At 42.4% G+C, this 13,576-nt stretch overlaps 1 protein-coding gene across 6 annotated transcripts in view; it reads right to left on the bottom strand.

Annotated features, from left to right (window-relative positions):
* Positions 1 to 13,576, bottom strand: part of ncor1 (nuclear receptor corepressor 1) — a 58,586-nt gene that overhangs the window by 6,614 nt on the left and 38,396 nt on the right. For 3 of the 6 annotated variants that reach the window (XM_041240817.1, XM_041240818.1, XM_041240822.1), the window contains 19 exons: positions 12,976 to 13,204; positions 12,206 to 12,407; positions 11,618 to 11,848; positions 10,403 to 10,569; positions 9,393 to 9,516; positions 9,201 to 9,305; positions 8,777 to 8,865; positions 8,363 to 8,534; positions 7,727 to 7,861; positions 7,522 to 7,608; positions 7,081 to 7,307; positions 5,900 to 6,242; positions 4,680 to 4,907; positions 3,906 to 4,106; positions 3,451 to 3,600; positions 2,570 to 2,809; positions 2,220 to 2,376; positions 788 to 1,398; positions 50 to 184 (listed from right to left, as the gene is read on the bottom strand). In XM_041240817.1, coding sequence (XP_041096751.1) covers positions 50 to 184; positions 788 to 1,398; positions 2,220 to 2,376; positions 2,570 to 2,809; positions 3,451 to 3,600; positions 3,906 to 4,106; positions 4,680 to 4,907; positions 5,900 to 6,242; positions 7,081 to 7,307; positions 7,522 to 7,608; positions 7,727 to 7,861; positions 8,363 to 8,534; positions 8,777 to 8,865; positions 9,201 to 9,305; positions 9,393 to 9,516; positions 10,403 to 10,569; positions 11,618 to 11,848; positions 12,206 to 12,407; positions 12,976 to 13,204 — 3,833 coding nt within the window. The remainder of the gene's footprint in view (positions 1 to 49; positions 185 to 787; positions 1,399 to 2,219; positions 2,377 to 2,569; positions 2,810 to 3,450; positions 3,601 to 3,905; positions 4,107 to 4,679; positions 4,908 to 5,899; positions 6,243 to 7,080; positions 7,308 to 7,521; positions 7,609 to 7,726; positions 7,862 to 8,362; positions 8,535 to 8,776; positions 8,866 to 9,200; positions 9,306 to 9,392; positions 9,517 to 10,402; positions 10,570 to 11,617; positions 11,849 to 12,205; positions 12,408 to 12,975; positions 13,205 to 13,576) is intronic. The other 3 variants (XM_041240819.1, XM_041240820.1, XM_041240821.1) reach the window with 3 other exon arrangements.

The following is a 13,576-nucleotide window of genomic DNA, read 5'->3' as shown; positions in this document are numbered from 1 at the left end:
TTTAGACATTCCTTATATGATACATCTGGCTGAATGAATGAGAACTTACTTTCTGCCTGAGTGGGGTGAGGCACATCTTGCTGGAAAGATGTCTCTGGTTTATCCTGTGCCTGTGCTGGAGAGCTGGCTGGACTGACGACATCAACAGCATCTCCACCCTGCCCTTCATAGCGATTTGAGGACACTAAAAAAAACCCCACAATTATAAAAATTTTAAAAACCACAATAATTACCAAAACAAATTCTTCTCTCCTGCCTATGAGCTTTTTAAAATCATAGTCATTTCATAAAGACCAGCAGCAAGTCTATATATCCAGATATATATATATATATATATATATATATGAGTTGTAATCTACTCCAATGTAAAATCAGGTCTCTCTAAATCAGACCACAGCTATTAGCACAAAGTCAACAAGTGTCAGTAACTTGCCTATTTTTTTAATATATCAAACTGTTTAAAGTGCTGACCATTTTGTATTGAGGGTTTACTTAACTACATTCAGTAAATATTTTAGTAAACTATCCTGTAATCCAGGGATGGAAATAACTCCTATTGCTTAGCAGTTTGACCAATTCCAGGTCTTCATGCAAGCTTGATTAGCCACAGTCTATAAGGTAACAAGCTCAGGTTAGTCTTGTTAAGCTCATACTAAAACCATGAATGGACCTCTGCAAACAGGAGTCGTATTTCCATCCATGTTAGCAATTCCAACGCTTTACATATGCGTACTGTATACATCCCGGTTTTAAATCTCAACGAGAAGTGCATTGAAACGGTGCTCACAGCTGCTGGACGAGTCCGAGCTCTGGGAGCCCCTCTCCCGGCTGTCTTTGTCAGAGGTGATCTTGCGAGTGATGATGACGTCGATGAAGTTGGCTGCCGTGATGGTGGTCTTTCCACGGGTCCTCAGCTCCTCTTCGATTCGGGACTTCGTGGGGGGGTCCTTGTCTTTACTGCTCTCCCCGTAAGAGGAAGATGATGAGGAGGATGAGGGGCCAGGGGGCTTCCCTCCAGGCAGAGAGACATGGGCGTAAGGGGACTGCATGGAGCGGCGATCAGCTTCCATTGCTTGCTGCTGCTGCTGCTGTTGCTGCTGTTGATGTTGCTGCTGGAGCTGGTGTTGATGTTGCTGCTGGAGCTGGTGTTGGTGGTGATGATGGAGCTGCTGCTGTTGGCGGAGGTGCTGCTCCTGCTGCTGCTGCTGTTGTTCACTCAGCATGGCTGCCCGTCGAGATGCCAGCTCATCAATGCGGCCCGAATCCTGTTTGCCCTCTTTGGCTTTGGCCACATCCATCTGAGGGGCTGAGGCAGCAGCGTCCACCAGGGCAGCCAGGGCGTCAGCCGCAGTGCTGTACCGGGAGGTGGGCAAGCCCTGGGCTTGGGAGGAGGGAGCACTGGGAGCCATTTGCCAGGGAAAAGATAAAAAAGGAGAGACATTTATTAACTTTCAAGTTTTGGTTTTGTTTGTACAGAGAAACAGAATTAGGTTTCTGTATGGTTTGGAGGGGGGGTGGGTGAGTGGGCTACGGTGATCACCTAGGGAAGTTATTTGCTCATTCCTCATGAGTGCTATAAAACTGATTAAAACACAAGATTCTACCTGGTATCTTCAGGAGGTATTCTCTGGATTTTCCTTATGACAGACTGAACCCTATCCAATCTGTACAACATGCACAGCATCTCAGTACAGCACCAGAAATATGCTTTATACCAACAGTAAACTAGGACAATAGATTTGGCTCCTTTGCATAAAAGTTAAACCACAGTTAAGAAAAGGCAGTATATAGCTATTTGTTATCCACCCATTTATTAAGGAGTTGGTATTATAAATTCACTTAAATTTTTGCCTTCTACCAAAATAGTCTAATGAAGATTTTATCTCATTACTCCTCATCCCACAAAGTAGCCCATTATACACAAAGTTAAATGTTCACAGATGGCATTGAGAAGCATTACTGTTCATTAACAGATTAGGCAGTCTTTACTTGGCAACAGCCTGTATAACTGTACAAATGTTAATGATGTTTGTAGAAATGCCTAGCACTGGCAGAATTTAATTTTTTTTTGTCAACCTTGATTATGAGCAGTTTTTTTTATAGGTGTGCTTATATCTCTTTGGGGGAATGATTAGTACAAGGACACAAGATCAGCTGAGAGTCTTGCAGCAGTATGACATTCAGAAGGAAAAGACAGAACTGGAATCGGTCAAACTTACATGATGCGTGACGGGTCCAGTTGGGTAATGACGCTCTTGCCGTTTGTTCCCTGGAATATACTGGGTCTCTGCTGCACCATGCTCTCCTGTGACCTCACAGAGGGGGAGGGGGAACGCACGTACCCATGGCTACTAGGCCTGCCAGGCTGCTCAGGGCCTGTACAAAACACAGAGCAGCTTTTAGTACAAAATAGCTCTGAAGAGCTCCTTCAACAGAAACTATGAAAAAAATTTAAGTGTTCCATTTAATAATATTTGTGCGTAAGTAAACCACCAAAGCACTAATGCCCTTGCGCCTGTGAGCCTGCACACCGGGCTTGAGTGCTTTCAGGTCAGAGTGGTTCACTCACCTGCCCGCATGTAAGCCATTTCATTTGAAGTGGCATTGGCCACAGCTACCATCCTCTCTCGATCCCTCTGCTCTCGATGCTCTCTCTGCTCCCGCTCTCTCTCTCTCTGCTCCCTCTCGTGTTGCTCTCTCTCCTTCTCCCTCTCCCTCTGCTCCCTCTCGCGTTCTCGCTCGCGCTCCCGCTCTCGTTCTCGTTCTCGTTCCACGCTGGCAGCGGACACAGCGAGATGGGCGGGGTGCCCTGCAACAAGAAAAAAATAACTCTTCTTACTTGGGGGTAAGTCTGTGCAAACTGCTTCAAGTTGGTATAAGCCCAGCAGTTTGTTTGTTTGTTTGTGTGTGTGTCTATATATATATATATATATATATATATATATATATATATATATATATATATATATATATATATATATATATAGACACACACACACATTATGTACAAAACTCTACTGAAAAGTACACTGTCATTTTTCTTTCTTAAATAATACATTTCTTTTTAAACCTAATTTTCCAATAGGGTTCTGGGGAGAGCAAGCGATCAATAATAAGTAGCCTTCACATCATCCATTTAGCAAAAACTATGATCCCCTGTATACAATGAGGTTACAATCAAAGTAGGCCATCACTTATCACTATATTGGCAAAAGATAATGCAGGCCTTAATGCATCAGAAAGATGCTTTCAAAAATGCAAAACAGTTCTGTATCCTTTTCAGACCCTTTTTTACTCTGGGTTTCACCAATACAGCAAAAATGACTCCAACCTCACAAATGATTTGGCAACTGCTAACAGCTGTTCTATGCGTTTATCATACCAATGCAAAGAGCCGTCACGATCTTCCCCAGCTTGGCTGACACAGTGCTTGCAAGGCTGACTTCTCACCTGGAGAGATGGAGGCTGCGTTGTAGCCCCTGGTAGGGAAGGGGGACTGCGCTCCAGGGATGTAGCTGATGCGGTCCATGGGGGGTGTGCTTGTACCCCCTGGGTGAGGCAGCATGATAGTAGGAGGCATCTGGGCTAGATCAATAATGCCTTTTCAGACAGAAGCAAAAGGTCAGAGATGCAAAAATGCAGAAAGGTTAAATATGTACTATTATTGAAATTTGTTTGAATTGTTTACATTTCTTTTATATACTGTTTTTATAGTAATGGATGTACATTTATCTCCCTCCATTAATACAAACAATGCTTTAAATATTTTAAATTAACTAAAGCAAATAAGCTATATAAAAATTAAAGTTTTTGCCAGAGGTCATTTGCAGTTAAGCTGTAAAAGGCAGTGGCTTTTCAGCTTATCCTGAAAATCAACATATTCCCAGGTCCTGAAGCAGCACTACCTCTCGTTCCAGGTGCATAGGGAAGAGACACCTGCTGCTCCCGTGGCGACAGTCCCCTAGCAACATCGGGCCGTGGGATAACCTGCATCTGCTGGGAGGTGATGTAATCGTTGAGGATGGTCTGCCTCGTGTTCTCCATAGCGTACAGCTGATATGTGTTGTGATAGCCTGATGGGGAGGGCTGCCTTGGGAACAGGTACGCTGGTGGACAAAACGAACACTTTAGACAGGCAGAACTTGTGCTTTGATTGAACAGCCGTGGATCAGGAATCAAACACTGACTAATTAAAAAAAGATTCCTGTTCTTTACATTACTAAGTGAAACTGCCCAGCTGCATTATACATGTGCCGTTCATTATGTTGGAAGAACTTGTGCTTAGTGTGGTAAAAATGAAAAGCAGCCTGATTATTAATAATGGTGGACAGACAATAATATAATATACAGCAAATATTAATAAGGGTCAAGTACATAAAAAAAGAAATCAGAAAATAATATTGGATTAAATGTGGGCAACAAGAACGTGGAATATTTCTGTTTATTTCCAAAACAGTATATATAGGTGATTGAATTTAAAAGAAACTATTTTTGTGTAAGGAAAAAGGATGAGACTAATACCTCAAACTTCAGGGGCAAACCTTTGGGGAGCTAAAATGCACCATGGATCCAAGCCTGCACAATTCCTTAAAACTAAAAGGTTTCTAATGAATGTTCATATACAATGCACTTTGCATAAAGATGGAATTTCCGGCGTGGTGAGATGGAGGACAGCCCACCTGGGTCGAGAGCCCTGTGGAATGCAATGGTGGGGTCGAGGTGGTGCGGGAGGTGGGCTCGGTACACCTCTCCTTGCACCCCGCCCCTGTGGTGAGGGTCGAAGGGGCTGTGTGGAGGCCCGGGCTCTCCTCCAGACACGGGAGAGTGGGCAGGGACACTCTCCCGCTGCGTCGGGGTCACAGTGCTCTTCCGTTCGTGGCTGGTCTGCTTCCCAGGTGGGATTCCACCTGAAAAAACAGTTATTAATGACAACCAGCCATTCAACAAGCTGCTCATTCACCAGGATCCCTAAGCTTACTCATCTTAAGAGCTTTAAACTCAATTTTATTATCTTCTTCACTTTAATATTGTTACCTGTCCCTCTTGAATTGTGCTATTTTGGTTCCTTTTTTTTTTTTTTTTTTTTTTTTTTTTTTTTTACATTAACTAATTTTTTTAATAAACAATGCTGCAGATAAACTGCTATATCCCAGTGCTGTAGGTTGCTAATTGCAGTTAAACCATTTTGAGTGACTTTGAACTATAATACATGACTAGGTAAAAGAAGTAGCACCTGCAGCAGCTTTTCATCTGTACATTGTTTTATATCTTACTATGAAGACGATTAAAAGCAAATAACCAAAACATTTTAAAACCTAGTTTAGCACTAACAATGTACGCAAAAAAAAACAACAAATCTGTATATGTTTTGCACAGATTGACCATTTGCATCACCTTCAATTTCTCATTTCATACTAGCAGCGTACTGAGAATCATTCTTTTCAAAATCATGAGAAGTCTACAGATGGAAAAACTACAAGCTCAAAATGTCTTTCTGGCACCAATTAAAGCACAGGCTGTCTCTGTTACGCAATAGGAAAAAAGTCTCCTCCTGGCATACAATATTATAATGTTGTATATTCTATTACCTCCATAATCAGGATATAGTGCTGTTACTTTTTTTTGTAATGCAGTACAATATTAATGTGAATGAGACCATGTGCATAAGGAAAATAAATACTAAGACGACAAAAGGTTACACTGTAGACCTATTATATAAAACACTACAGCTGACCTCATTATTTGAAATGCACATCGTTGGACGGTTAGGAAAAACTCTAAATGTTTTTACATAAAGCGCTTAAACTATTAGCATCCCTGCAACAGACAATTCAGCCTGAGAGCACGAGTGAGCTTGATTTCATGAGCACCCTGTAACATGCAGGTGGTGAATGGGTACCTTCTTGCTGTCTGCCCATCATCGGCGAGCCCCTGGAAATGGAGCTGTAGCTGCCAGGAGCCCTCCGAGTGCTGGAATCTTCGTACATGCTGGGGCTTAGCTGGGACTTTGGGGCTTCATGCAGGGTGGAGCGAAGGACAGAGGGGCCGGAGCGTGCTCGCACGGGGTCCGACGTCTTCATGTCTTCATACTTCCCCCTCTCCACCACCTTCATCCCCTCAGACATCATCTCCAGCTGGGGCATGCTGTGGCCCAGCTTGCTGGGTCCGATGATGAAAGACTTCACATTGTGTTTGATGGCCGGCTGGCTCACTCCGCTGCTTTCGTACTTGACTGGCGTACCCTGGAATTTGTAAACGTTTCAAAATTAGTTTTGTTATAGTTTCGCTAACACTTTGCAATCAACTGTTCTATCTACAGCCAAAAGTTTTGCATCGCCCTATAAAATTAAAACATTTTGCTTCAGAAAGGTTGAATGAAACCTGCTGAATAACGTTACACTTACATATTGCTTTGTAGTTTTCCATACACTATAAAACAAACATGAAATACTGTACTACTATTATGGCTTCCAGTAGACTTGCAATATCATTTTTTGTTTCTTTGGTTGTCTCAATTCTAAAATTCTTGGTGATGCAAAACTATTGGTCATAGCTGTATACATCCACCCTACACCAGTACCCAAGGTGGGCAGCTGAAATAGCAGACATAGGACACCTACGAGATTGCTTGAAGAACCTACTCCTATGCAAACTGGTTGCTAGATTGCTTGAGAACCCACTTAGATGCAAGCTTGTTTCTAGAAAGGAGGTAACAAAATTAGGTACATGAAGAATTGGCTTTTAGAATACCCATTAAAACAAACCTTCAAGATGGACACTTAACATACCAAATTATGAGGTTATTAAAATAATGGACAGAGGTTCCTGTGTTCTGTGGCCAAAGACACAATCAGGCTCAGGAATCAGTGAAAAACAGTTTGAGGTTTGTACTCCACCAGAGCTACAAGCCAACATCAACTGACCCACATTACAAAGACAAAGACTCCTTTCACCCAATGTGGCCCATTGCCCTTCCAATGTTTGTTACATAACCAAAATTTACCGAGTCATGCACTGCTCGACCTAATACAACAGCTCACTTTTTCTTCTGTCTTATTGATTACGATCTCCTGTTCTTACCTGGGAGATGGATCCCTCTATGACTGGCCTTGTGTTCTGTATGCCATCGGGGGTCTTGCGGTTATCCTGGCCCAGCAGGTCCTGTCTGGGGATCTCATGGATGGAGCGGCCCATCTCTTTAATGGTCGTCACTCCTTGGCCCTTGGAGATGGGAGGACTCTCCCGTTTAATCTGCTTGCCGTATTTGTGTCCTTCATCAAAAGCTTCAACCGATGCCCTTGGAGTACCTTCAAACACAAAATGATTACAGGAACTGACGTGCCGTCTAGTCTTCATGGAGGGCACTGCCTCAGTGAAACAAGCACAGACGAAACCCACTACTTACCGTTCCCAGAGACTTATTTATCTACTGTAAGTTAACCACTGATTTTCATGCTCGATTTAGGCACTGGTAGATCACAGCCCTTCCTGTAAATAAGAAGCAGATGTTCATGCACGTACCTTGCATTATAGATCCAGTGAGGACTGTCCTCTCTTTTGACTCCGGTCCGTGTGGGCTGTCTCTTGGCAGCGCTCGGCTGATCAAACCTGTAGTGGAAAACAGAAAGGATTTGGCAATTGGAACAACAATGGCAGCTTTTCCAGTGAATCCCAATATAAAAAGGAGAGCAGATTTTATTGCATGTTAAGGCAAGGAGATTATTACCTTCATAAGGTGCAGAGACCGAGGATGCGTGACCTCTGGGCAATCCTCCCTCCATCATATCATAGGAACGCTTCACCCCAATGAATTCCGGGCCTGTTCTTGGGCTTCTTGTGCCTTCTCTTGCATTCTTAATAGCTGAGGAGGTGAAACAGTTTGATTGTATAGTTATGGTGTATTATTAAGACCAGACAAGGGACCAATGTTATGTGGCCTTAGTGAGGGGATGGTTTTACTGGTAGATCTATGACAACTGTGCATAAATCAGTTACAGTAGGGGCCTTCTGGCACACGGAATAAAAAAATGAAGGTTCTTGTTTTTCACTATTATAATTTTGCCATAAGCCACTAAATGAATTCAGTATGTTTTGTTTTTACTTGTACAGTTTATTTCAGTACTGTACATTATGTTTTGCTTTCCAAATGGGGTCAATGCAGAGTTTAATTATACAAACGAGTTTTGAAGTAACATTCAGGAATAGGGCGATTTAAGTTAATGTTGCTATGTAATAAAACTTTAATAAACAATTAAATGGAGCGGATAAAGCCACTCATATCAGTATAAATATTTATGGAACAGCAGTTGTAACTCACTTAAAGCAAATGGATATTTGGATTAGCCAGCATGTGAATACTTACTGTCATAAGAGACGATGTGCCCACTCTTGCCTTCATAAATAACATGTCCTTTGGAAAGAGCATCCTCTCTGGCCTTTTCTGGGCTGCTGACGTCCTCAGTAGCCAGTTTGGTGATGTTGCCTTTTAGGAGCACGTCGGCGGGAGTGCCCGGGTGGGAAAGAGCTGGAGTACCCTGTTGAATAAAAAAACCAAAAAAACAAAAATGTAATCCAAACCTGTTCAGCAGCCAAAGAGCACCGTGTGACTTACAGCACTCTCAATTTTGGCATTTCTGGGGGAAGGCTTCAAATGTTCATTCAATTTCACTTGTAGATTTTTTATCCTGAGTCTATCCTAACACACACAAGCACAACAAGTTGCAAGCCATACTGAAGCACAAGGCAAAGCTGTATAGTGCTGAAGTGGAGAGTTTACCTGAGTGATTGAGCCCCGGAATGGCAGGTCTGCTACCTTGGGAGCCCCTCGTGTGATGCTTCCTTCCTGGAAGGTAGACATTGGATTACCTGCAACATCAAGAGAACATGCATTGGACAGGATCCACATTTTAACACACGTAACGTGTGTGCTTTGTTGCTTAAAAACAGGAAGTATTTTCATGTTTAATTATTGCCATTTTTTTACATCTCACCAGTAAGACAAAAGAAGATGCAATCTGAAGATGATGATGCTCTCACTTTCAAAAGAATGCAAGAATCCTGATAAGTGTTTTCTTAAATAGTGGCAGATGGCAATGTGGTGCAGGGCAGGTCACTTTAGCACAGAGTGAACATTTTTAGCATTATTTAGCAAGTATTGTGGTGTCCAGTTTAAGGGGACGCTGAATGACACAGAATCTCACCTCTCACCACTCCTTCATACTGCGCCCTGGACAGCAGGCCTTCCGGCTGTGCACTCGGACCTCTGGGAGAAAACTCCTCCTGCTTAATGTACGGCATTGAAGATACTAGATAGAAAGAAACAAGCCATCATCACTGGGTGCGATCACACAAAGCAACACAAAAAGACTTCTATTTTCCAATCCTCTGCTTACCAGTCTTTGCAGAGTCTTGTTGCTGTCTGGGCAGTCCCAGAGATATGGAGCCTACAGAGCTTTTAGCTGCCTCTTGACAATAAGCGCTTTGGCTGTGAGAAGGTAAGTACGTTCCAGGAGTGCCCTGAAATTGAAAAACAGCAGCAGCTGATCACTGACACTGCTGTAGAAGGCCCTGCTGTTACATTTTAAATCCCACTGTTTATAACAGCACGCTGTGGTGTTAAAAGGCAATGCACAGTCTGCACTGTACAACACCGGGCACGAAATAAGATTTGGATAAGAACAGTATAGTTAGATCACTTTCAGAAAACATAACTAAGTACTTAAGGTGAATACCACCCCCCCCCCCCCCCCCCCAAAAAAAATTCATTTTAAATTGCGAGAAAGCGGCTTATGTAAAATAAAGTGCATCGAGGGAATTAACAAGGCTTACTTCCTCGTGGGTTTAGTAACCCTTTTTTAATGTTATGACGTTATTACCTTTGTCCTTGCCAATGCTGGCATAGAAATGGAAAGTCTTCATATTCAAAACCTTCCCTGATACCAACTGGAGGTTAAATCAGGTTGCTCCTAGTTGCTCAGGTTCAAGCCTAGTCAACAAGCTGCCCTGTGTACTTCAGCTATAAAATATCCACAAGATTTTTTTCCGCCATTTATAACCCTAGTAACATTTTCACTACTACCATTACCAGTGCAGTAGAACTTTTGAACATTTTAGTTTAAAAGAAACTGAATAGTTTTTTAAATTGCAAAACAATTCAGAAAACATGGTACACATTTCCTGTGATCATAACAGCTGTCAAGTTAGATTTAAGGAGAAGGACTGAGAAAACACACAGATTAAAATTTCTGTCAAACAGAAACTTAAATTTGACATTCCACTGTGAAGGTTGGTTTTAGAACAACTCCTGTAGACAGAATCTAAGTGATGAGCTTCCAAAGACTTTGACACAAACCTCCACAATGGAGCTCTTATCAGCTCTCCTCCCGCTCGGCCCTGCATTTACCTGTGAAATGGATCCTCCCATGATAAAGGACGGCTTGTCGGAAGATTTGGATGATGGTATTAGCGGGGGAGGGGAAGGAATGTTGCGAGGTCTCATGTTTCTGGAAAATGGCACTCGTGCACCATCCGAGAGATTCTGAAGAACGTGATTCGGAGCAGGCTGTAGAACTGGGGGACGGGGGAGACACATACACGCAGCATTACAACAAAAGAGAAACTAAATATTTTCACTTGGGCACGTTCTAAATGATTGTACATGATGATACCTGATTTAAATATATAACCAATTAAACCGGGAGTACAAAGAGATTCCAGGACCATACTTGCCCACCTCACTATCTGTCATTTGAAACTATTTGTACTCCCTGCCCACCTTATGAAGTCATTTGGTTTTGAGTTTTATTCATTTCCTAGTCTAGTGTTCAATCATTTTGATCAAGACTGTTTGTTCCAGTTGTTGTAAAAGCCTGTTTTTCATTAAAAGATTACAGGAAACATATAAAAGCACTTCGCTGGCTGAGTGCAAGGATATCAGAAGAAACAAAATAACAATGAGGATTTTCAGTGTTTTACATTTATGACTCATACCAAATCATATCTTAAGAAAAAAAAATAAAATAATGATGACAGTGTTTTTGTGCTCGGCCAATGATTTACTATCCTAGAATATAGAGGGGTCAGAAAGTTAGAACACTATTTCTTTTTAAACAAAACACAAGGAACTAACTACATAATAAGAACATGTTTAAGTCTTAAGAAAAAGTAATGCAGTATTACAGTGTTATATTCTCTTTTAATGCAGCTGTAGGTTGCACTACACGATTTGAATTTAAAAATCAGGAGATATCTGGTAATGCATTAGTTTACATGAAGTTCTCTGTTTCTATGTCTTACTCTCAGAAACACTGTTACTGACATGTCTCTGCTGCGTCACTAACTTGATGTCGTGCCAGTAATCAAGTTTTAAAATGGAAAACATGTTTGCTACATCATACGTTTCATTTGCGACCAACATAACGATGTAAGAACGCAACAGGTGAGATTCGTGAAATTATTCTGTGAGCTACAACCACTTTACAAATCGTACCCCAAAACAAGGGGTTGTGCTTTGGTTTTACCCTTCCACTAAAATAAAACACAATGAATCAGCACAAGAGACAACAGAGTGAGTTACGAGGCTAGCTTACAGTGAGATAAGAGATGGGTTTAAAAGCACCTGTGTGTTGAGGGAAGGAGGAGGTGTCAATGGCTCGGACATCGTGGGGTAGGGGGTACCTGTGCCTGAGGTAGTTACCTGGTGGCACGCTGTAACGAGGGGCATTGACGTCAGGCTGCGGGGAGGCCCTGCTCCTGTAAGGGGACGCAGACCTGGCTGACGTACTGATGACCTGGGCTTCCTGCTCCATTGAGAGCTTCATCTCATAAGGCATATAGGCAAAGGGTTTACCTGCAACAAGACACGAGGCAAGAGGATGGTCAACACAGGAAAGTGGGATGGATCATCTGTTAACACTTTCTATAGCCATAGCACCAGCCATAGACAAGAAATCATAAAGAATAGTAAAATACAATTGTGCATCAACAAAAAAAAACATGTGCTCTGTATTGTTCAAACAGAGGTTTAAATATGTGGCAGGGTTCACCAGGACAAAGAATAAAGCTGGGTTCCAAACTGTAAGACAAAAACAGACTCTATACCAAAGATAAAGTCACATCCCCTTATATGGCAGCCATCTGAGCGAATGCTTAATAAATGGACTGGAGCACTTGGTATGGAGTTTAAGGAGAAGCTTGTGCGTCTCACCATCCCGGTCCACGACGCTGGGGCTCTTGGTACCAACTCGCGGGCTGTTGGCCCTGTGCCTCTCCTGGGGCTCCTGCTCATGTCTCTGCCGCTCCTCTTGCTGGGACGACTCCAGCACTGCTTTGATGTGGCGCTGGAACAAGGCCAGGCCGCTCATCGTGTTCCCAGCCTGGACGCTGGCAGAGCCATAGGTGCCTGACACCTACAGGGGAGAAGGAGCGGAGGCAGCAGTCCACATTACCAAGGAGTAAAACACACGAAGAGCACAGGGCTAATGTTTCTAACAGACCCTGACGACCACTGACTACCTAACTTTAGGTAAGGTAGTCCAAGATTTCTATTGAAATCAGGGTCTGTGAAACAATCTCCTTGTGTTTTAGCTGATCAGCTATTCCATAGAATCCACCACTCTCTTCCTAAATGTTATGTCTACTGGATTATGGTTTGAGAGCTTCACCGATTAATAAGTGATTAATAGTCATTGATGTATTACTCAGAATTGACTGTTTGAAATAAGTTCATAATTTGGCATACAGGGTTTGAAATCTGCACAGCTCACAAAACTGTTACATACTACATGCAGTTGTGAACATTGGCTATAAATTACAGTTGGAACAAATTTGTCAGCATTCTTGATTGGGGGGGGGGGGGGGGGGGGTTATACACCAATCAGGGCAAAATCATAGATTTATTTTTGTTGTTTAAAACATGATATATCATCGTCAAATCCTTTATTCACAATCCTGTACTTGGTTACGTATTTAACTCACGTGGTTAGATGGTTGGTCTAAATAAGACACGATATTTTCACCCTGCTGACTGCTTCCACTTTTCTCCGATTTTGCAAATCTGATATGAAACTGGGGACCAGTATAATGACTGACCATGGGGGGGATCATGGCTGCCCGCTGCTGCAGCTGCTGCATGTCCATGTGTCCTTGTTTCACCAGCACTGACCCGGCGGGGTTGAGCAGGGACGGCTTGTCTAGAGTGAAAATCCTGGAAGACATGAGGGATTTGAGAAGACAGTCACAACACAGTACAGTCAAACCCTTTTAATGAAACTTCAAAAAGAGACCCAGAAGTTAAATGCACTTCATCAGGAGTTCACCAATAATCAACTACAATTGGACAACATTCCTGCTTGTCTTTATATACAGTACTGTACCGAGTAATCCACTGATAACAATAGTATTTAATAATAAAATGTCTTGATTGATACAGCCCACTACATTGTATAAGTGGAACACATTGTGTTGCTTTGTCATTTCCATTTGGGACATTTCAGTACTGTACCTGGTTACACGTCACAGAGGTGACAATAAGTGGAGGTGACATTAAAAAGGACTCTTATGTAGGTTGCACTGTACT

Source organism: Polyodon spathula, unplaced genomic scaffold (genome assembly GCF_017654505.1).
Source record: "Polyodon spathula isolate WHYD16114869_AA unplaced genomic scaffold, ASM1765450v1 scaffolds_696, whole genome shotgun sequence".
In the NCBI taxonomy this organism is placed as follows: domain Eukaryota; kingdom Metazoa; phylum Chordata; class Actinopteri; order Acipenseriformes; family Polyodontidae; genus Polyodon; species Polyodon spathula.
This window is presented reverse-complemented; position numbering and strand designations above follow the sequence as displayed.